The sequence below is a fragment of the Chiloscyllium plagiosum genome, chromosome 2 (genome assembly GCF_004010195.1).
Source record: "Chiloscyllium plagiosum isolate BGI_BamShark_2017 chromosome 2, ASM401019v2, whole genome shotgun sequence".
Lineage (NCBI taxonomy): Eukaryota > Metazoa > Chordata > Chondrichthyes > Orectolobiformes > Hemiscylliidae > Chiloscyllium > Chiloscyllium plagiosum.
Genome location: NC_057711.1, coordinates 85,869,443 through 85,893,493, shown reverse-complemented (window position 1 = coordinate 85,893,493; position 24,051 = coordinate 85,869,443). Strand labels below are relative to the sequence as shown.

General features: G+C 40.3%; 1 protein-coding gene across 7 annotated transcripts in view; it reads right to left on the bottom strand.

Annotated features, from left to right (window-relative positions):
• The window catches only part of LOC122561552 (aminopeptidase O (putative)), a 399,666-nt gene that overhangs the window by 241,110 nt on the left and 134,505 nt on the right, over nt 1-24,051 (bottom strand). For all 7 annotated transcript variants that reach the window (XR_006315040.1, XM_043713375.1, XM_043713330.1 and 4 more), the window contains exon 6: nt 16,558-16,747. Coding sequence is in view for 6 of the 7 variants with exons in the window: in XM_043713375.1 (XP_043569310.1) it covers nt 16,558-16,747 (190 nt within the window). In the remaining variant the exon portion in view is untranslated. The remainder of the gene's footprint in view (nt 1-16,557; nt 16,748-24,051) is intronic.

The following is a 24,051-nucleotide window of genomic DNA, read 5'->3' as shown; positions in this document are numbered from 1 at the left end:
GGTTTGGCCTGAAGACACTTGAAAATCTCTCAAGCACAACGAAGCTTGAGAGATCTCACTTTATTCACCATGTATAGCAAGTCATAACAATGGATCAGAAATCCAGATTATTGACAAATATATTGAAATTTTAATTACAACGCATAAAGTCATGGAGTTCAACAGCATAGAAAAAGGCTTTTTAGCCTGCTCCAGTCAAAAACATCCACTAACTATTCTAATCCCACTTTCCTGAACTTGGCCCATCGCCTTGTACCCCTTCCATCAGGAATGTTACATTTAAAAGGTATTTAGGTGTGCAAGGATTTCTGCCTCTGCCACTCTTACAGACAGTGAGATCCAGATTCCCAATAGTCTGAGTGATAAAATTCTTGTTCATATTCCTTCTATACCTTCTACCCCTCACCTTATATCTATGATGACGATCACTGATCCCTCCACCAAGGGAAAATGTTTCTTCCTATTCACGCCCCTCATTATTTTAGCAATCACCTCACTACTCTTAAACTATACCGCTTGACTAATAAAGGCCTTTATCCCATATGCTTTCTTAACCACTTTAGTAATCTGTCCCGTTACCTTCAGGGGCCAGTGGACATGTGCACCAAGGTCCCTCTGATGATTTGTTTAAAAGGAGAGTATTAAGCCAAAAGATGGCTGTGGATGTAAATTCAGTAACGTCTGCAAAGGCCTGTGTGAACCCATGATAAGTCACACCTTTAGAATATCAGAGAAACTCTAAACAGGTGCCTTAAAACTAAGGGCTAAGTAACCCTCTCAGCAGAAAGGCATCCCACATGGATTATGTCCCAAATTGCAGACATTGTTGTGTTTTATCCTTCCAGGGGTTTATATTAAAATAAGTGAAAAATTGCAACCATTTGCGTGTGTGTGTCAGTGAGCTGATGTATTAATGTGGGCTAGAACGCTGCATAGTTGAAAACTTCAGAACAGCTATTAGTCATTGGTGTGCTGCAACTAGAGGAAATACTGACTCTCACATTGAAAACTAGGCATATATATGCATACAGCCAACAAGGCGAAGCCACTACAGAGAACAGGTCAAAAGCCTGTTAGCTAACTGCAAGGCCAAGAATTTCAAAATCAACTGTTTCACTACTAGCATCAGCATTATCAACTTAGAATCATAGAGTCATACAGGTGTACAGCACAAAAACAGACCCTTCAGTCCAACTTGTCCACGCCGACAAGATATCCCAACCCAATCTGGTCCCACCTGCCAGCACCTGGCCCACATCCCTCCAAATTCTTCCCATTCATATACCCATTCAGATGCCTTTTAAATGTTGCAATCGTACTAGCCTCTACTACTTCCTCTGGCAGCTCATTCCATACTTGTACCATCCTATGCGTGAAAAAATTGCCCCTTAGGTCTCTTTTATAACTTTCCCGTCTCACCCTCTAGTTCTGGACTCCCCGATCCCAGGGAAAAGACTTTGTTACTTACCCTATCCATGTCGCTCATGATTTTATAAACCTCTATAAGGTCACCCCTCAGCCTCCGATGCTCCAGGGAAAACAGCCCCAGCCCATTCAACCTCTCCCTACAGTTCAAATCCTCCAACCCTAGCAACATTCTTGTACATCTTTTTTGAACCCTTTCAAGTTTCACAACATCTTTCTGATAGGAAGGAGATCAGAATTGCACGCAATACTCCAAAAGTGGGCCTAACCAATGTGCTGTACAGCCGCAACATCATGTCCCAACTCCTGTACTCAACACTCTGACCAATAAAGGAAAGTATACCAAATGCCTTCTTCACTATCCTATCTACCTGCGAATCCACTTTCAAGGAGCTATGAACCTGCACTCCAAGGTCTCCTTGTTCAGCAACACTCCCAAGGCCTTTACCATTAAGTGTATAAGTCCTGCTAAGATTTGCTTTTCCAAAATGCAGCATCTCGCATATATCTAAATTAAACTCGATCTGTCACTTCTCAGTCCATTGGCCCATCTGATCAAGATCCCATTGTAATCTGAGATAACTTTCTTCCCTGTCCACTACACCTCCAATTTTAGTGTCATCTGCAAACTTACTATACATTTTATACTCACATTCAAATCATTTATATAAATGATGAAAAGTAGAGGACCCAGCATCGATCCTTGTGGCACTCCACTGATCACAGGCCTCCAGTCTGAAAAACAACCCTCCACCATCACCCTCTGTCTTCTACCTTTGAGCCAGTTCTGTATCCAAATGGCTAGTTCACCCTGTATTCCATGAGATCTAATCTTGTTAACCAGTCTCCCATGGAGAACCTTGTCGAATGCCTCACTGAAATCCACATAGGTCACATCTACCGCTCTGCACTAATCAATCCTCTTTGTTACTTCTTCAGAAAACTCAATCAAAAACTCAAATTGGGGCGGCACGATGGCTCAGTGGTTAGCACTGCTGCCTCACAGCACCAGGTCCCTGGTTCGATTCCAGCCTTGGGCGACTGTCTGCGTGGAGTTTGCACACTCTCCCCGTGTCTGGATGCTCCGGTTTCCTCCCACAGTCCAAAGATGTGCGGGTTAGGTGAATTGGCCATGTTAAATTGCCCATAGTGTTCACTGCATTAGTCATAGGGAAATGGGTCTGGATGGGTTACTCTTCAGAAGGCCGGTGTGGACTGGTTGGGCCGAAGGGCCTGTTTCCACGCTGTAGGTAATCTAATCTAAAAAAACGTTTGTGAGACATGATTTCCCACGCACAAAGCCATGTTGACTATCCCTAGTCAGTCCTTGCCTTTCCAAATACATGTACATCCTGTCCCTCAGGATTCCCTCCAACAACTTGCCCACCACCAATGTCAGGCTCACCGGTCTATAATTCCCCGGCTTGTCCTTACCACCTTTCTTAAACAGTGGCACCACGTTAACCAACCTCCAGTCTTTCGGCACCTCACTTGTGACTATCGATGTTACAAATATCTCAGCAAGAGGACCAGCAATCACTTCCCTAGCTTCCCACAGAGTTCTAGGGTACACCTGATCAGGTCCTGGGGATTTATCCAATTTTATGCATTTCAAGACATCCAGCCTTCCCTCCTTTGTAATCTGGACATTTTTCAAGATGTCACCATATATTTCCCTACAGTTTATATCTTTCATGTCTTTTCCACAGAAAATACTGATGCAAAATACTCGTTTAGTATCTTACCCATCTCCTGCAGTTCCACACAAAGGCTACCTTGCTGATCTTTGAGGGGCCCTATTCTCTCCCTCGTTACCCTTTGTCCTTAATGTATTTATAAAAACCCTTTGGATTCCCCTTAACTCTATTTAGCAAAGCTATCTCATGTCCTGTTTTCACCCTCCTGATTTCCTTCTTAAGTATATTCCTACTGCCTTAATACTTTTCTAAGGATTCACTCGATCTATCCCGTCTATACTTTACAAATGCTCCTAGTTTTTCTTACCCAAATTCTCAATTTCTTTAGTCATCCAGCATTCCCTATACCTACCAGCCTTCCCTTTCACTCTAACAGGAATATATTTTTTCTGGATTCATGTTATCTCATTTCTGAAGGCTTCCCATTTTCCAGCCGTCCCTTTACCTGTGAACTTCTGCCCCAATCAGCTTTTGAAAGTTCTTGCACAATACCATCAAAATTAGCCTTTCACCAATTTAGAACTTCAACTTTTAGATCTGGTCTATCCTTTTCCATCACTATTTTACAAGTAATAGAATTATGGTTGCTGCCCCCAAAGTGCTCCCCCACTGACACCTCAGTCACCTGCCTAGCCTTATTTTCCAAGAGTAGTTCAAGTTTTGCACCTTCTCTAACAGGTACATCCACATACTGAATCAGAAAATTTTCTTGCACACACTTAACAAATTCCTCTCCATCTAAACCCTTAACACTATGGCAGTCACAGTCAATGTTTGGAAAGTTAAAATCCCCTACCATAACTACCCTTTTATTCTTAGAGAACTGAGAGCTCCTTACAAATTTGCTTCTCAATTTCCCTCTGACTATTAGGGGGTCTATAATACAATCCCAATAAGGTGATCATCCCTTTCTTATTTCTCAGTTCCACCCAAATAACTTCCTTAGATGTGTTTCCGGGAATATCCTCCCTCACTATAGCTGTAATGCTATCCCTTATCAAAAATGCCACTCCCTCCGCCACCACCACCCCCGCCTCCCTTTCTATCCTTCCTGTAGCATTTGCATCCTGAAACATTAAGCTGCCAGTCCTGTCCATCCCTGAGCCATGTTTCTGTAACTGCTATGATATCCCAATCCCATGTTCCTAAGCATGCCCTGAGTTCATCTGTCTTCCCTGTTAGGCCCCTTGCATTGAAATAAATGCAGTTTAATTTATCAGTCCTACCTTGTTCTCTGCTTTGCCCCTGCCTGCCCTGACTGTTTGGCTCGCCTTTGTTCTCAACTGTACCAGTCTCAGATTGATCTCTTTCCTCACTATCTCCCTGGGTTCCCTTCCCCCCACCTTACTAGTTTAAATCCTCCCGAGCAGCTCTAGCAAATCTCCCTGCCAATATATTAGTCCCCTTCCAATTTAGGTGCAACCCATCCTTCTTGTACAGGTCACTTCTACGCCAAAAGAGCTTCAAATGATCCAAAAATGTGAATCCTTCTTCCATACACCAGCTCCTCAGCCATGCTTTCATCTGCTCTATCTTCCTATTCCTGCCCTCACTAGCTCGTAGCATCGGGCGTAATTCAGATATTACTACTTTTGAGGACCTCCTTTTTAAATTCCTGCCTAACTCTCTGCAATCTCCCTTCAGAATCTCAACCTTTTCCCTTCCTATGTCATTAGTTCCAGTGTGTACAATGACCTCCTGCTGGTCCCTCTCCCCCTTGAAAATATTCTGCACCCTCTCTGAGACATCCATGATCCTCGCACCAGGGAAGCAACACACCATTCTGATTTTTCGCTGCTGGCCACAGAAATATCTGTCTGGACCTCGGACTAGAGAGTCCCCTAATCCAATCGATCTCTTGGAACCCAACGTACCCTTCACTGCATTACAGCCAGTCTCAATACCAGAAATTTAGCTGTTTGTGCTATGTTCCCCTGAGAATCCCTCACCCCGTTCATTTTCCAAAGCAGCAGACTAGTTTGAAATAGGGATAGCCACAGAAGACTCCTGGACTAACTGTCTATTTCTCTTACCTTTCCTGGAGTTAACCCATCTTTGTGACTGTATCTGCGACTTTTCCCCCTTCCTGTAACTGCCATCCATCACATCCACTTGCTCTTGTAAATTCCTCATTGCCTCTGTCTCTCCAACCGATCCATTGGATCTGGTAGCATTCACAACTAACAGCATTTATTGCAGATATAATCCTCAGTAACCCATAAACTTTGCCTAAACTCTCACATCTGACAAGAAGAGCATATCTTCTTAAGGCCATTTTTGCTTCTTTCAATCTACAGACCCAGAAAATATTCCTCTACAAAACACTGCTCCAGGCTAACTTAATACATATGGCTTATATTTTAAGTTTAATCAAGAGACATATCTCAATAAAACATATAATCAATAAAGAACCCACTCTACTCACTACTGCAGACTTACTGTAAGGCCACACGTAAAATATCCATTTATCTGTTTCTGTACTGTGACCTCTCCCAAACAGGTTCTTCCAAGATCAGTTGTGAATTTCACTGTTTGTTAATTTTCCTAGATGCACTCCGATGTCCACTGATACATGAATTCAACCAGCAAAGGCAGTAACTGTACAGGTTTACTGCTCTGTCAGTTAGCAATGTGGGTTTCTTTCTCTCTCTCTCTCTCTCTCTCTCTCCCCTGCACTGACCTCACCATTTGCTTCCTTTGTCTGAACCTCTCCCTTTTAAAAGTGCTGTTGTTTTGACTTCTTTTTTCTCCAAAGTTCCAAAACAATGCAACAGCATATAAAACAGTAATTGCTGCTCCTAGAATTCAAGGAAATCACCTCCAACACCTAAAATACTTCAAAAAAAGGAGCAGCTGTTACAGCCAGAAATGTTTCCCGTCCTCCATCTTGGATTACCCAGAATCCTTCCTTTTAATAGGGCAATGTTCCACATCTATACTTCACAGAACTCAGAAACATTTGCATATCTTTTTAACCGTTATCTTTCTATCTGTGTGTGTGTGTGTGTGTGTGTGTGTGTGTCACCATTGTTATCTTGCCTCGGCTTTAGTAGCTAATGAACACACTTTCTCTTTGATACAAAAAAGCATGTTTAACTTGCATCCTTTCAAAATGTTTAGACAGGGAAAAGGTATTTGCAAGGGAAGGGATCCTTTGAAAATCAACCTTGATGTGACCAAGAAGAGGACTGAATTAAGAAGGGAATCAAATCGCATAAAATCATAAATTGGCGACCCTCATCTATGGACCAACTGTAACAATATAAATGACATGGATTAAGGATCAAAGGTATGGTTACTAAATTGGCTGATGAGACAAATAGGAAAATGATTTGTAAAGAGGACAAAGGAATATAGGCAGGTTATGCTCGTAGGCAAGGATCTGGTAGTATATCGTCCACTTTGATAGGAAAATTTAAAAAAGGGATATTATGTTAATTGACAGACATTGCAGAGCTCAGAAATGGAAACGGGGACCAGGGTGCCCTCGTGCTTGAACTGCAAAACATTAGTATGGAACAAGTAATTAGGAGATTGAAATAACTGCACTGGGGACTATATCCCATCACCAAGTCACCCTTTATTTACATGTGCATAGTACTTGGGCTCTGACCAGCCAGCTCACTGCCAGTCCCTAAAATAAGGAGATTCTCTGAACCTCCCGTTTACATCTGTAGCCAGGGCTCCCTGATTAGCTGAGGTTAACAACCCTAATCAAGGATCTCACAGTCAATGATATCCACCCGCCCCTCGTTTCAATCACTACAGAGAGCTAATAGAATGTTACTGTTTACTGCAGGGAGAACTGAATACAAAGTTGGAAACGTATGCTTCAGTTATACAGGGCAGTAGTGAGACCAGTGCAGCAGTGTGTACAGTGTTGGTCTTCTTACTTAAGAAAGGATACAAGCGCATTAGAAGTAAATTTGTGGACGTTTTCCAGGATAATACCTGGAATGGGCAGATTTTCTTACCAAGAGAAAGTAAGACTGCAGATGCTGGAGATCAGAGTTGAGTGTGTGGTGCTGGAAAAGCACAGAAGATCAGACAGTATCCGAGGAGCAGGAAAATCGAAGTTTCTGGCAAAAGCTTTTCATCGGGAATGAGACTCGTGAGCCGAAGGAGTAGCGAGAGAAATGAGATGGGGCAGGGCTGGGGAGGAAGGTAGCTGAGAGTGCAATAGGTGGATGGAGGTGGGGGTAATGGTGATAGATCGGAGAGGAGGGTGGAACGGATAGGTGGGAAGGAAGACGGATAGGTAGGACAGATCATGAGGGCGGTGCCGCATTGGAAGGTTGGATCTGGGATAAGGTGGGGGGCGGGAAAATGAGAAAATTGGTGAAATCCACATTGATGCCATGGGGTTGGAAGGTCCCAAGGCGGAAGATGAAACATTCTTCTCCAAGTGTCGGGTGGTTAAGGTGTGGCGATGGAGGAGGCCCAGGACCTACATGTCCTTGGTGGAGTATGGAGGGGAGAGTTGAAGTGCTCAGCTTAAGGACAGTGGGGTTGGTTGGTGTGGGTGTCCCGGAGATGTTCTCTAAAGCATTCTACAAGTAAATGTCATGTCTCCCCAATGTAGAAGAGATAGCATCGGGAGCAGCAGATACAGTAAATGACTACTGTGGAAGTGCAGGTAAAACTCTGATGGACATGGAAGACTTCTTTGGGGCCTTGGGTGGATGTGAGGGGGAAGGTGTGGGCGTAGGATTTTGTAATTCCTGCAGTGGTAAGGGGAGGGTGGGTTGGTGGGGGGGCGTGGACCTGATAAGAAAGTCACAGAGGGAATGGTCTTTACGGAATGCAGATAGTGGTGGGGAGGGAAATATATCTGTGGAGGTAAGGCCTGTTTGTAGATGGCGGAAATGGCAGAGGGTGATGAGATGCATCCAGAGGTTGGTGGGGTGCAAGGTGAGAACCAGGGGTTTTCTATCCTTGTTGCAGTTGGAGAGGTGGGGTTCGAGGGTGGAGGTGCAGGATATGGATGAGATGCGCTGGAGGGTATCATTAATTATGTGGGAGGGGAAATTGCGGTCTTTAAAGGGGGAGGCCATCTGCTGTGGTCTGTGGTGAAACTAGTCCTGCTGGGAGCAATGCGGCAGAGGCACTGGGAGTAAAGGATAGTGTTTTTACAGAAGGCAGGGTGGGAGGAGGTGTAGTCTAGGTAGCTGTGGGAGTCGATGGTTTGTAGAAGATGTTTGTGTAGAGTTGGTCACTGTTGATGGAGATGGAGAGGTCCAGGAAGGGGAGGGTTGTGTCCGAGATGGTCCAAGTGAACCAGGGTGAAATGTGAAAATGTGTTGCTGGAACAGCGCAGCAGGTCAGGCAGCATCCAGGGAACAGGAGAATCGACGTTTCGGGCATAAGCCCTTCTTCCTGAATCTTCCAAGCAGGTTTGAGTGTTGATTGGCCCACTCCTGCTTCTAATTCATATGTTAGTAAAACAACATGCTGAACAAATTGATGCAGCTGACTTTCCTTCAATACTGATAATGTCATCTGAAGTTCAACAGCAACATTTAAATCCTTTATGTTTCAAAGAAGAATTTTTAGTACAAGAGACAAAAGATCACTGCAGCATTCCTTCAGTAATACGATGGCTTCAGCAGTGTAGACGTCAGTGCGCCAAACTACCACTGCGCCCCGCTTGTCCGCTGGTTTGATGGTGAGATTGGGGTTGAATTTTGTTTACCAGGCTAGGCTTGGAATCCTGAGAATTTAGAAGAATAAGACACGACTTGACTGACGCATAAAAGACAATAAGAGGTCCTTATAAGATGCATGTGGAAAAGATGTTTCCTCCTGTGGCAATTATAGAATTCGGGCTCAAGTTTACACGGGTGACCCACATAAGAAAAAAAGGACAGAATATTTTTCTTGTTGATATTAATTAGTCTTTAGAATGCTCATCTTTAAAAGGCAATAGAACTAGAGCCTTTGAATATTATTAAGGCAGGGATAGAAAGATTCTTGATAAGGAGATGAAACGTTACCATGGGTGTATGGAAATGTAGAGTAATCAGACCACCTATGATCTTAATGAATCTTCCAAGCAGGTTTGAGTGTTGATTGGCCCACTCCTGCTTCTAATTCATATGTTAGTAAAACAACATGCTGAACAAATTGATGCAGCTGACTTTCCTTCAATGCTGATAATGTCATCTGAAGTTCAACAGCAACATTTAAATCCTTTATGTTTCAAAGAAGAATTTTTAGTACAAGTGACAAAAGATCACTGCAGCATTCCTTCAGTAATACGATGTAAAGAACTCACTAGTAAAATAGCCATAGAGAGCAAATAAATATATTCAACCTAATCAAGTACAGATTTGCTTGAGCAAAATAGAGATGAATTGCATACAACTCCAGCCAAGCCAGTGCAATGTCCACAGATTCAAGATAAGGTTTAAAAAGAAACCATTTGGTGCAATAAAATACTGCAATAAAAAAAGGTATTTGTTACAACAGAGCTGCCATCTCCCATGATGGACATCCATGAGGTTAAAGGTCCTGCAGATTATGCTATCAGGCAAATACCTGAAATGGCAGAGAAGTGTTCTTCTGAAATGCAAATCATGAGATTAAGGGTCTACAGATTTAGACTGAATAACAATCCTCACAATGTTGCTGGCGGTGATTTTAGTGAATGTAATTCCATTGATTATCATAGGTGGTTCTTTTCTCTTACTGAGAACACTTATTGCCTGACAGTTGTTTTACTTACAACTCATCAGCACACATTATTTCTTCTGGTTGTCGGCATGGACTGCACATCAAGGAAATGAAATAGAAAACTGAAAGAATTTAGATCATCAGAGATCAGCGCAGTTTGTAAACTAATGATGGAGTGAAAATTAGTGACAAAGTGTTGAAAATGACTGGACTTGGGACACTACATTAGTGTCTTGCATTTCTTCAGACTAACAAGATAGGTCTCCACAAGGAAATGGAAAATAGTTTACAACAAAATGTACTTTTCCATAATATACTAGGTGCTACTGTAATCATTATTAGTAGTATATTAATTATGGTCACAGTATGCATATATAAGTGGTCATAGTTCTTCATTAATATCTCTTACATACATCTCCAGATCTAATTTTTGATCAGAAAAAATCCATTGAAAGTTTGGGATGCTTCATGAAATTTAGTGACAAATTTATTTGTATAGATTTACAACATGAAACTAAATCATAAATACGAAAACAAAACTTACGAGTCCCTAACTAACAGCAGGTCAGTGCAGATTTGTTAGAGCTTGATCATGTTTGGACTATTGGATTACTTTGTGGTAAATGTTGTTTTTTGAATAATGGAAACTCAGTAAAAATAATTTAGATTTTACCATGTTTCAATATAGTGTTGCACAGGAGATTCAAACACAAGGCCAGTCATTCCAAGTTAAGGGAATAGATCAGAAAGAAATCAGATGTGGCATGGCTGTGGGAGGAGTAGGGAATTAATCAGGTGGAACAGCAATCATTGCAACAGCTATTATCATTAACATGATGCAAAATTGATTGTAAAATGGGGCAGAAATGACACCACCCTAGGTTAGGTGATGATACAATCTCAGGAAACAAGTGGACCAAATACAGAACTTAATTGTGGGAAATGGTGATGAATCAAATGGCAATAAGCAGTCTAGGGTATATAGTAGCTCAGTACCTAATATAAAAACAGGATTTAGGAAATGGTGAATAGTTTCAAAATATTAGCCAAAGTGCAACAAAAAAAGCATATGGGTTACTAAGCCATTGGAATCAAATACCAGCTGTCCAGGGAACAGAGTCACACAGAACACAGATTTAGCAACATCAGCAATACTGACATAATTCGGACCACTGTACTACACTGCAGGTATGATCAAATTTTCAAACGATTTTCAAATCTTTTGACTTTGGAAAGGGTGCAGAAAGGGTTCGGTATGTAAACTAAGATTAAGAATGATGTGGCCACTGTTGAACTGGGGTGGACAAAGTCAGAAGTCACATGACACCAGGTTATTATCCAACAGGTTTATTTGAAATCACAAGCTTTTGAAGCATGCAATGCATCGAAAGCAGGTGATTTCAAATAAATCTGTTGGACTATAACCTGGCATTGTGTGACTTATGATTAAGGTTAAGAAAGGTAAAGATGGGTATACTGAAGAGAATTAAGCTCATGCAAGATCGCAAAAAAATTAATAAATTATTCAACATAACCACAAACTCTGTAAAATAAAAAGAGACAGAATCAAGCTCTGAGATGGGAGGGTGAACATAGTTGAGATTTAATTACTGCATGCAGATAGCAGTGAATACTTGGAATGAACTGGCAGGAGAACAGCAGAGTTTGAGAATGTTGGCAGATTTATGACAAAAGTTTACAAAATTTATGATATTTGGAGAATTATTAATTGAGGGATGTGAAATACTGAGTATACCATGCATTGAACACAAAGATCTACATATCCTTATGTAATAAAGCCATATAAACAACATGTCTATTTCTGTTATCTTACATAAATAAATTACAATTGGGAACAAAATGCAGTAGATTTTATCACATGGGCAGGTTTCACGACAAAAATGGAGTTAAATCAGAAGCGACAAACATAAGGATGGTGTGCACAGTAATCAGAGCAGCAAGTTGAATACAGCACATTTCTTGTTGGATCATCACATAAGCACATGCCTTACTCATTTTACAACGACTTCTCTTCTCTGTCCATTGCTCAGTATTCATTTTACAAAATTTGACTGTTTTTAAAGAAGTAACATTTGTAATTTATTTTCCTAGTGAAAGCCCAAAATGCTGAAATATATTTTTTAAATCTTGAAATTTTAAAAATATAAACTCTAAATCTTGTAATATTTTATTTTGGCATTTCAAGCAAATCCCATTAACATATTAATCTTTCACATTCTTAACTTATCACCACTCCTTGACATTCAATGGTATTATCATCACTGAATCTGCCATTATCATCAACCTTGAGGTTACCACTGACCAGAAACTTAAATGGATTTGTCACATAAACACAGTGGCTACAAAAGTAGGTCGGAGGCTAGGAATACTGCAGCGAGTAACTCACTCCTGACTCCCCAAAGCCTATCCACCACCTACAAAGCACAAAGTCAGGTGTGCAATGAAATATCCTTCATTTGCCAGAATGTGCACAGCTCCAAAAATACTCAAGAAGCTTGACATCATCCAGGACAAAGCAACCCACCTGACTGGCACCACATCCACAAGTATCTACTCCCTTCACCACTGACGCTCTTTAGCAGCACTATGTACTATCTAGAAGTGCACTATAGAAATTCACCGAAGATCCTCAGACAGCATCTTCTAAACGTACAACCTCTTCCATCTAGAAGGACAACAGCAGCAGATAGATGACAGCACCACCAACTACAAGTTCCCCACCAAGCCACTCACCATCCTGACTTGGAAATATATTGCTGTTCCTTCACTGTCCCTGGGTCAAAATCCTGGAATTCCCTCCCTAAGGGCATTGTGGGTCAATCCACAGCATGTGGAATACAGCGGTCTCAAAAGGCAGTTCACCACACCTTCTCAAGGGCAACTAGGGACGGGCAATAAATTCAGCCAGCCAGCAATGCTCACGTCCCATGAGCAAGTAAAATAAACTAATGATCCTGACAAAGACAGTTTAATGAACAAAGAAAAATTAAAAATAATAGCACATCATACCCCAAGGAACCGAGAAAGCACATTGTTAGGGATCAAGTGCTAGACATAAATCGACATCAGTAATCTGAATTCAAGTATCATTAATATGGTACCATCAGTCTGAATATTAGTGCCATTTCTTCCCCATAGCAATCAGCCCTAACATTGAAAAGTATTTTACATATATTCATTGTGGATTGTTTCAGGGTAGTGCCAGGTATTTTGGGGCTTAATTTTCTTGGAGAGACAGAGAAAACTGAAGTGTTCTCCTTAAAGTGGAAAACTTAAAGGGAAGGTTTACTGGGAGTGTTCAAAATTGTGAAGCATTTTAGCAAATTAATAAGAAAAACCTTTGTAGTAGCAGAAGCATTGTTAAGCAAAGGATGTAGATTCACTGTAATTGGCAAATCTCCAAGACAATTTTTGTTAGTGAAAAAGGGTGCAATGACTGGACAAATTCTTTTTGCCCACAGTGCCATAAAGTCATTGTTTTTATAAAGCACAGCTTTACAACAAAATTCACGATAAAGGATTGGAAGAGACAGCACAGAAAGAGACCCTTCAGCACTTTATGTCAGCATTTGTCAACCATCTATCCATTTTAATTCCATTTCCCAGCATTTGGCCTATGGCCTAGTTTCAAGTGTTCATCCGAATACCTCTAAAATGTCTTGATACTGGTCATCACCAACTTTAGGCAGTGTATTCCAGATAAGCACTATTCTCTGGGTGGAAGAAAATTCTGTAAATCCCACTTAAACTTTCTGCTCCTTATCTTAAAGCTCTATCCCTGGTTATTGACCCTCTATCCCCTCCCTAGCTAGCCTACTGCCCTTAGAATTTAGTGCATCTCAATCAGATCCCTGCTCAACCTTCTCTGCTCAAAAAGAAACAACCCCAGCCTATCCACAAAACATGGAGAATATATTTATTCTTTAAGGTTGTTAAGAGTATCTTTGGTATCTTTATGCTTTGGTTACCTTCAGAATCACTGCCACACTGGCAAAAAGACAACCACACAAAAAAGTATAAACAAAGCATTATGTTATTGGATTGACAACCCAAAGATAGACTCCTTCTTGATAATGGACAATCCCCTACATCATCAGGAACAACACCTGATAAATTGAAGCAGTTGCGATCCATATGCAACAAGATCTGGACAATATCCAGGTTTGGGCTGCCAAGTGGCAAATGATTTTCAGGCCACAAAAAGGCCAAGCAATGACCATCTCCTACAAGGGAGAATCTAACCATTGCCCCATGATCCTTGGTGAATCACTGAATCCCTGACTGTCAACATGCTCAGAATTACCATCGAGCTGAAACTGAATTGGATTAGTCATGTAAATACAGTGGCTATAACAGCTAGTCAGAGGTGAGGAGTATTGCAATGGGTAACTCACCTTCTGACTCCCCAAAGCTTGTTCATCATCTAAAAGGCACAAGTCAGCAGCATGATAGGATATTGTCCACTTGCCTCAATGAATGCAACTCTTAACAACATTTAAAACACTTAACAGCACTTTAAAAATCAGGAAAACTAAATAGGACGGACTTCCAAAACATGAAGCCAGATGGATCCAACACACCATGCTTCTATGGATTCCCAAAAATACACAAACCCCCATCAGACCCATAGTCACCCTACCAGGTACACCAACATACATACTAGCTAAAGAACTCCTCCAAAAACTAGAAGACCTAATTGAAGATTCACACCACTCCATTCAGTTCACCCAAGAATTCCTGAACACCAAAAACACCAAGATAGAAGAGCATGAAATAATGGTCTCCTTTGACATTACAGCGTTTTTTACGTCAACTAACAGTGACCTGACCAAAGAAATACCTACATCACTACTAGGAAAACCAGGACCACAAACACCAGACAGCACCAACTTCACCAACAAAGACAACATCCACAAGCTAGTGGACCTGTGCCTCACCACCCACTTCACATTCAATAACAAAACCTACAAATAAATCAACGGAACACCTATGGGAACACCAATATCAGGGATCATAAAGGAAGCAGTATGCAGAGGCTTGAACAAGCTGCTATCCCATCTATCCAACCCAAACTTTGGGTCTGCTACATAAATGACACCTTGTCATCACAAAACAGAACAAATTAGAGGAAACATACAACACCATCAACAATATCCTGACAGGCATAAAATTCGCAGAAGATGGAGGAGAACGACAACCGACCCACCCCCCCCCATTCCAAGACGTGATAGTTGAACATACAGTTAACGGAGCTTTAAACCAGCGTCTACAGAAAAACAAAACACACAGACCAAATACTTAACTTCAGAAGCAATCATACCATCACTCACAAATGGAGCTGCATCAAGACATTTTTCTCAACGAGCTACATCACACTGCAGCATCCAAGAACTATACAAAGCAGAAGAATAATATCTATACAACATTTTCAATAAAAACAGTACCTAATAAACACAATCCGCCGATTCCTCAGAAACAAACCCAAACAAGCAGACACAACGTAACCAAAAGTTATAGCCACATTACCTTACATCAAAGACGTATCAGAAATGACTTCCAGACTACTCAGACCCCTTGGCATCATGGTAGCCCACAAACCTACCAACACACTTAAACAGTGATTAATGAACCTAAAGGATCCATTCGATGCCACCAGGAAAACTAATGTCATTTACAAGATACCATGCAAGAACTGTAAAAAAACAGTAAACTGGACAAACTAGCAGGAAACTTGTCACCAGGATACATGAACATCAACTGGCCACTAAAAGACAGAACCCACTATCACTAGTTTCTATACATACAAACAAAGAAGGACACCACTTTGACTGGGACAATACACATCCCAGGACAGGTGAAACAAAGGCACGAGAATTCTTAGAGGCATGGAATTCTAACCAGAATTCCATCAATAAATTCATCGATTTAGATCCCATATACTTTCCCTTGAAAAAACATACCTGAAATAACATCACCCACCTTAAGAAATCAAGACCTATAAAGGGAGAGGCAAGACATATCACCAGCGCTTCAAGAGTCTCACTGATGATGTTACCTAGTATGGTGACAAAACGTCTGAAAACCAAATCTTCAAGCTCAGCGGGCTAACTGACATACTCTAACAACCCTCAAGAAGCTTGATACCATGCTGAACAAAGAAGCATGCTTGATTAGCAGCACATCCACAAACATTTACTCTTTCCACCATCAATGCTCAGTACCGCAGTGCATATCATCCACAAGATGCACTTCAGAAATTCATCAATGCTGTTTGGAAAGAACTTTCCAAAACCATGACCAACACCATCTCAAAGGTTAAGGGCAGCTGATAAATGAGAACAGAACCCCTGCAAGTTCCCCATCAGTCACCCACTACCCTGACTTGGAAATATATTGCTGTTCCTTCTATTGCACTCAGTCAAAATTCTGGAACCCCCTCCCTAATAGTATTGTGGCTACATATGACAAGTAGACTACAGTAGCTCAAGAAAGCAGCTCAGCAGCATCTTTTTAAGGCAAACTGTGAATGGGTAACAAATACTGGCCCCACCAGTGATGCCCACATCCTATGAATAAAAAGAATACATCAAAGAGCTGCAATATATTCAACAAACTCCACTTTCAGTCTTCTACCAAAAAAATTTAAATAAATTCTTACCACAACAATAGCAGCAAGTTCAATTTCAGACATATATACTATACACTGTATATGAACCCACCAACACATAAAATAAAAATTTACCTTTTGTACATTCGCCCAAAACACATCCTCTAAATACGTAGCAAAACCTTCACTTATCCATTCTTCAGTCCAATCACGAGCACCAATAGCCAATCCAAACCAGGCATGAGCTATCTCATGGCATAGTCGAATTCCACAGAGATTTTGTTTTCCAGACAGTACAGACTGTGATAGGAAGATGATGTGTGGACTAAAAAAAAATTTTTAAATGTTATTAACAGCATATTACACAATCTTGAACTCTTCTTTATATATAAAATGTACACTTTGCTATGAAATATTAATGTTTTACTTCATAAAATGGTCATGACTTACTCTCATCATCCAAGGACTGCATCAAGTAAAGTTGCACCTCAAGATAGATCTTTAATAAACTGGATTGGATAAGGGAAGGGATGTCTGCTTTTAATTATTTTTATCAAAAAAATAAAGTCTAACTATGTACCTTTTTGCCAACTGCGAATCTAATCTTCACATAGCCTGAGTTTTCAAGAAAACATACAGACTAGCATGGCTGTATATAAAAGATAGGTCCTGTTCTGATCAACTTATGTTCATCCTATCCCCAGTCTATCACTTCACGCAGAATTACACATTGAAACCTCATGATGATTAGTTGGCATAAAATATCCAATAAGTCTCCTACTCAGCAGTCACTTAAATGTAGAAAACTAAATGAAATCTTTTCCTACACATCTATTAATGAGGATTGATACATTTGTTAGTTTTGCTAACAGCAAGTTAATTGCCAATAACAGTAAATCCTATACCAGACTGCATTACACTTCCTTCAACTGCATCACAAATTCCATGCTTGGATAAAAGATTACACTTGAAATATTCTATTTCTTTCAAACAAGATGATGCCAGACCTCCTTTACACTAGGGAAACGAAGCGTAGACTGGATGACCACTTCGGAGAACATCTACCTTCTACCCACAAAAAGACACTGAGCTTCCAGTTACCTGTCACTTTAACACGCCACCCTGTTCCCTAGCCAACATCGCTGTCTCAGACTCGCTGCAGTGTTCCAGTGAAGCTCAGCGCAAGCTGGAAGAACAACATCTCATTTTCCACTTGGCGACTCTGCATCCCTCCGATTCAATATCAAGTTTAATAATTTTAGGGCCTGAAATCTCCCAGGTCCAAGCCCCCAATCCCATACACCAGGCGTTTTTATCACATAATCTGCCATTACACACTACCTATTGTTAGCCACTAACAGTCTCCATTAACAGCGATTCACTCTTCCAGCCAGATCGTTATCCATTCCTTTGTTTATGCAACTGTCTTTTCTCTTTTAGGGCTCTTTCCCTACCTGTCATTTACTCCTCATCCCCTCCCTCCACCCTAACTTCTACATATAAACCAACACTTTCCTAGCTACCATCATTTCTGAGGAAGGATCACTGGGCCCAAAATGTTAACTCTGATTTCTCTTCAAAGATGCTGCCAGACCTGCTGAGTTTTTCCAGCAAATTGTGTTTTTGTTTCGGATTTACAGCAGTCTTTTTGGTTTTCCTTTAGTCGATTTACAATAGATACTAAGAAATGCAGTTCAGTTACAATTGACCAGAAACTCAACTGAACTAGCCATACAAATACAGTGGTGACAAGAGTAGGTCAGAGGCTAGAAATACTGCAGCGAGTAACTCACCTCCTGACTCCACAAAGCCTATCGTCAAGGCACAAGTTAGGAACATGATGGAATACTCCTTCTTAAGTGCAGCTCCAACAACACCCAAGAAGCTTGACACCAATCAGAATGAAACAACCACTTGATTGACACCACATCCATAACTAATCAGTAATTGCCTCCTCAACTGTCAGTAGCAACAGTGTATCATCTTAAAGATGCAGTGCAGAAATTCAACAAGACTCCATAGACAGCATCTACTTCCACCTAAAAGGACAAGGGCAAATACATGGGAATACAATCACCTGCAAGTTCCCCTCCAAACCACCACCATTTTGTTTTAGAAATATATCATCAATCTTCAGCACTGATAGTTCAAAATCATGGAACGCTTTCTTTAACATCATTGTGAGTCTACCTTCAGCATAATGACTGCAGCAGTTCTAGAAGACAGCTCACCACCATCTTCTCAAGGACATCTCACAAAACCCACATCCCATAAATGAATATCAAAACTCTGATAAATCTCATGAAACTAAAGGTCCAAACATATTATATTACATTGTGACAACACAAGGATATTATGAATCCCACGGAGATTAAAACATCTAAAGCTTAATTTGAACTTCCAGTTAAGAGTTGAAATAATGGCAAGAAAGGATTTCACATTTTACAACTTTTATTGCTATATATAAATGAGTGAAGAGCATAACTGAACACAACTTTTGTAAGAAAGCGTACTTTAAACAACTGAGAAGAGATTCCACATTTAATTTTTAGCATAATCAGAAAAATCAGTGCTACAGTTATACATGATTGTGTGTGAAGTGTATATTTAACCTTACAAGAGCTAATCAAGAAATATTCTCAATTCCTGATAGATTGCTTCCTTTTCACATGACCTTTTGCATTGCTTCTAATTCTTGAACTGCCTTTCACTGTGAGGGTTACATTGTAGGTCCCTTTCCTTGTGCTGTAAGACAGGCAATCTTCCAGCTTCCTTTATGTCCATATGAACTCCATCTTTAACACAAGTACAAATTCTCACTCACGTTCTGCATAGTGAATGATAACAGTCAACATTTTCTTTACTGAAAGTGCAGGCTTGACTGTTTCTGTCTCTTGTTCTCTAGCTTCCCGATGGCTGCAGATAAAGACAAACTGCTATCTGTTATATTACTGTGTTTAAAGGGAATCCTTTACCTTAATCATAAAAAACTTGTTTTCCTCTACCCTCTTCCCAATGTAAACATTGAAAACAAAGCTAATTAGATGAATTTGAATGTTCTTTCATTTTAGAAATAAATGGAGAGTTTATAGCACAACTGCTTTTCTACAATACATTCCTGGAACATTAGGAGACTCCACATCTATTCATGGTATGCTCAGAGACTGCCAATCAGACTTCAGAAGAGGTCATATGGTTCATTTATCTTCAAGTTAAAGCTAAACTACTAAATACAATAATCTTATAAATCAAAGGGCACAATCCTAAAACATAATCTCACAAACCACACAAGTATAACAAGGAGATCTCTGAGGATGAAGATTATAACGCCTTTTTCTGAATTCGTTATTCTGGATTTAAACAAAAACTCTAGTTGTAAGTGATACTCCAAATGCAAAGCGTTCTACACAAAGTAAATAATCAGACACATTTTTGATCATTTAAAAACAATACCTATTGATTTTTATTTTAAATGCAATAAAAGTCACTACAGACTTTTAAAGATGTTAAAGATCGGGGAATAATTTCAGTCCGCAAGGATTATCCTCTTTAGCCTAAATTTCACTTGAAATACTTTTCATGAGAATTTCGCATAGAAATTATTATTTAAAGAAAGGCGAATGTTAAAGTTAACATATAAAGTATATAAATGTTTCATATTTAAAATACTTCAGTCAACAGTTACTTTGATTAATCATTAAGCACTGAATCCACTAGAAAAATCAATTTAGCAATAACCATCCCTTCAGCAGACTTTTGATTGGATCGTCTTTCAATTTCTTATACCTGTAAATAGCTAAATGAAGCATATTTCAAGTAGTATTGGATAAATTAGGTATAGAATACAAAATTAGTAAGATTTTGGTAATAAACAAACAGTCATAATGCAAAACTGTTCAATAAATTGCCAGAAAATATTTTCATTGTTCCTGTGTTTCATTAAACCAACATATATGAGAACCAGGAGGAATAGGGCACACAGCCCGTCAAACCTTCACTCTCATTCAATAAAAACATAACAAAATTTCTAAATTAATTCCACCACATTCCCAGATCCTCTGACTTTAATGTCTTTATGGCCAAAAATCAGCCTTCACTATGCTCACTGACAGTCCGCTGAATGAAAGAATTTCAAAAATTCCAATCATCTGAGCAAAGAATTTCTCACTGCAGTCCAAAATCTCCAAACTCTTTATCTTGAGTCAATTACCTCTCTAGATTTTAGAAACAGGTGCCCAGTATCTATCCTCTATGCATTGTGCTTGCTAATTACACCCTATTTCATTTTTCTAAACTTTCCATTCTACTCTATTTCATGGAAAGATGGTGGCTTAGTGGTAATATCACTGGAGTTGTGACAGATTAACCTGCTTGAGGAATGGAGTTTAAATCCCACCAAAATAGTGGGTGGCATTTGAATTTAATTGTTAAGTGGTAGCCATTTTAGACTGAGATGAGAAGAAATGTCTTCGCTATGAAGGTGCCGAGGCAAAGTCATTGAAGAAACAAGAAAAAGATAGATTTCTACAAGCTACAGGTGTCGCAGGGTATGGGGAGAGGGTGGGAATATGGCACTGATATAGAGCATCAGGTCTGATAATGTTGGATGGGTGGAGCAGGCTCAAAACACTGAACAGCCTACACTGCTATGCTCTTATTAGATGCCCTCTTACCCGAGAAATCAGTGAACCTTGGTTACATCCCTTATAAGGAAAGTACATTCTTCCTTAAGTAAGGAGTACGAAAACTGCTAAGACCAAACCAGGTGAACAGTATATAAGATTCTTTATTTTTACATTCTAACCCCCTTGCAATAGAGGTTAATATACTATGTACCTTCTTAATCACTATTGTACCTACATGTGATCCATATACAATGAATCCCTAAATTCTCTGCTTTACAATATACATTTAGAGTCATAGAGATGTACAGCATGGAAACAGACCTTTCGGTCCAACCTGTCCATGCCGACCAGATATCCAACCCAATCTAGTCCCACCTGCCAGCACCCGGCCCATATCCCTCCAAACCCTTCCTATTCATATACCCATCCAAATGCCTCTTAAATGTTGTAATTGTACCAGCCTCCACCTTGTTTCTAATCTTTTGACAAATTTTCTACAAAAATTGATAATTTCACTCTTTCCTAAATTATACTCCATCTGGCATCACCATGGTCAGTCAATTAATCTGTCTATATCATTTGGAGCCTCATAACAGCTTCTTTGCAATTTACTTTCTCACTTAGCATTATATCATCAACAAACTTGGATACAATAAACTAAGCTGTCTCATCACAATCATTGGCATATTGTAAACAGCTGTAGTCCAAGCTTGGATTCTTCCAGTAGTCAATGATTACATGCTGCTATCCTGAAAATGACCTTTTCTTTTCTACCTGTTAACCAATCATCAATTCATTCCAATCATTACTCCCATTACTCTATTACTTCCAATTCTATAAACTCTAATTTTGTGTGACAACCATTTACGTGGAACTTCATAAAACACTTCTGAAAATTCAAATATATTACATTCATTGGTTCCCCCAATTGGCACAAACATCAGTTTGATAAGGAAATAAACACATTAGTATGTACGTGTACAGCATACTGATCATTACATTGCTAAAATTAGAATCAACAGTGTGGTTGGCTGTCAATATATTGATATAGATACAGTTTTTAATTATGCCATTGTAACTGAAGGTAGTCTAATTCAAATAAAGTGCAAATATTTTATGTATTTTTACACTTAGGATCATAAAAATATTGAATTTTGTTCTATATTGAATCTCAAGTTATGAACTTTGAGACACATGTACAGAGTATTCCAGCGTACTTGACCTTTAGTCCAGGGCTAAAGATTTGCTAAGAATGGTATCATAGGCATTCATAGCATATTGTTTAGTATTAAAATATTGAAAAGTCAAATTAAAAAACATAAAGCAATGAGAACATTGTGTCATTATTTATAATTTACAAGGTAACAAACTATTTTAGCATTTGACTGTATCCAACAGGGTCCTTGTGCACTGAAATGTATGATTAGTACAATCTTTTTTACTGTGTCGCCAAATTATTGGCTCACTCATGTCATCTCAAGGTACAGTGAACTAAACATTCAATTACAGAAAGAAGCATTTCAGTATGCCAGCCACTTAAGAGTCAAATGAAGTACAGACTGACCTTGGGTACATAATTACGTTGTCAAAAATGTTACGCAAAGAAATGCAGTCAAATAAAAGTTTAACTTCGACTATTTAGTCTATGACTCAGGAGGCATACCCAGGTCAAGAGAGCATAACCACAAGAATCTAACAAGTAAACAGGATTCTAGTCATGTAAAATGTATGCATACCCTGTGTAGACAGACTAAGGTAAAGGTTCAAAATGATACTTCATGGCAACAACAGCATCATACCTACCCTTAGAACACTTTTGCATTACACATTTTATCATGCAATTAAGCTGCCTTCATTCACTAATCAAAAATGTGCAATAGTATATTTATTATTTTTCAAAACTTGCAATAACTTTACATAAATGTGGCAGAAATAAATTAAAAATAAAATTTAATCTGTTCGGTCTTCCTGAGCATGGTTCAGATTTACATTGTCTCAGCCTGCTCCTGCCCCACCGAACTCATCTCTGCATACCTCGACACAGTCCTGTTCCCCTTAGTCCAAGAACTCCGCACCTACGTTCGGGACACCACCCACGCCCTCCACCTCCTCCATGATTTTCGCTTCCCCGGTCCCCAACGCCTTATCTTCACCATGGACATCCAGTCCCTGTACACCTCCATCCCCCATCACGAAGGACTCAAAGCCCTCCGCTTCTTCCTTTCCCGCCGTACCAACCAGTACCCTTCCACTGACACCCACCTTTGATTGACTGAACTGGTCCTCACCCTGAACAACTTCTCTTTCCAATCCTCCCACTTCCTCCAAACCAAAGGAGTAGCCATGGGCACCCGCATGAACCCAAGCAATGCCTGCCTCTTCCTAGGATATGTGGAACAGTCCATCTTCCGCAGCTACACTGGCACCACCCCCCCCACCTTTTCCTCCGCTACATTGATGACTGTATCAGCGCTGCCTCGTGCTCCCACGAGGAGGTTGAACAGTTCATACACTTTACCAACACCTTCCACCCCGACTTCAAATTTACCTGGACCGTCTCAGACTCCTCCCTCCCCTTCCTAGACCTCTCCATTTCTATCTCAGGCGACCGAATCAACACAGACATTTACTATAAACCGACCGACTCCCACAGCTATCTAGACTACACCTCCTCCCACACTGCCCCCTGTAAAAACGTCATCCCATATTCCCAATTCCTTCGTCTCCGCCGCATCTGCTCCCAGGAGGACCAGTTTCAATACTGTACAACCCAGATGGCCTCCTTCTTCAAAGATCGCAATTTCCCCCCAGACGTGATCGACGATGCTCTCCACCGCATCACTTTCCGTTCCTCTGCCCTTGAGCCCCGCCCCTCCAATTGCCACCAGGATAGAACCCCACTGGTCCTCACCTACCACCCCACCAACCTCAATATACATCGTATCATCCATCGTCATTTCCGCCACCTCCAAACGGACCCCACCACCAGGGATATATTTCCCTC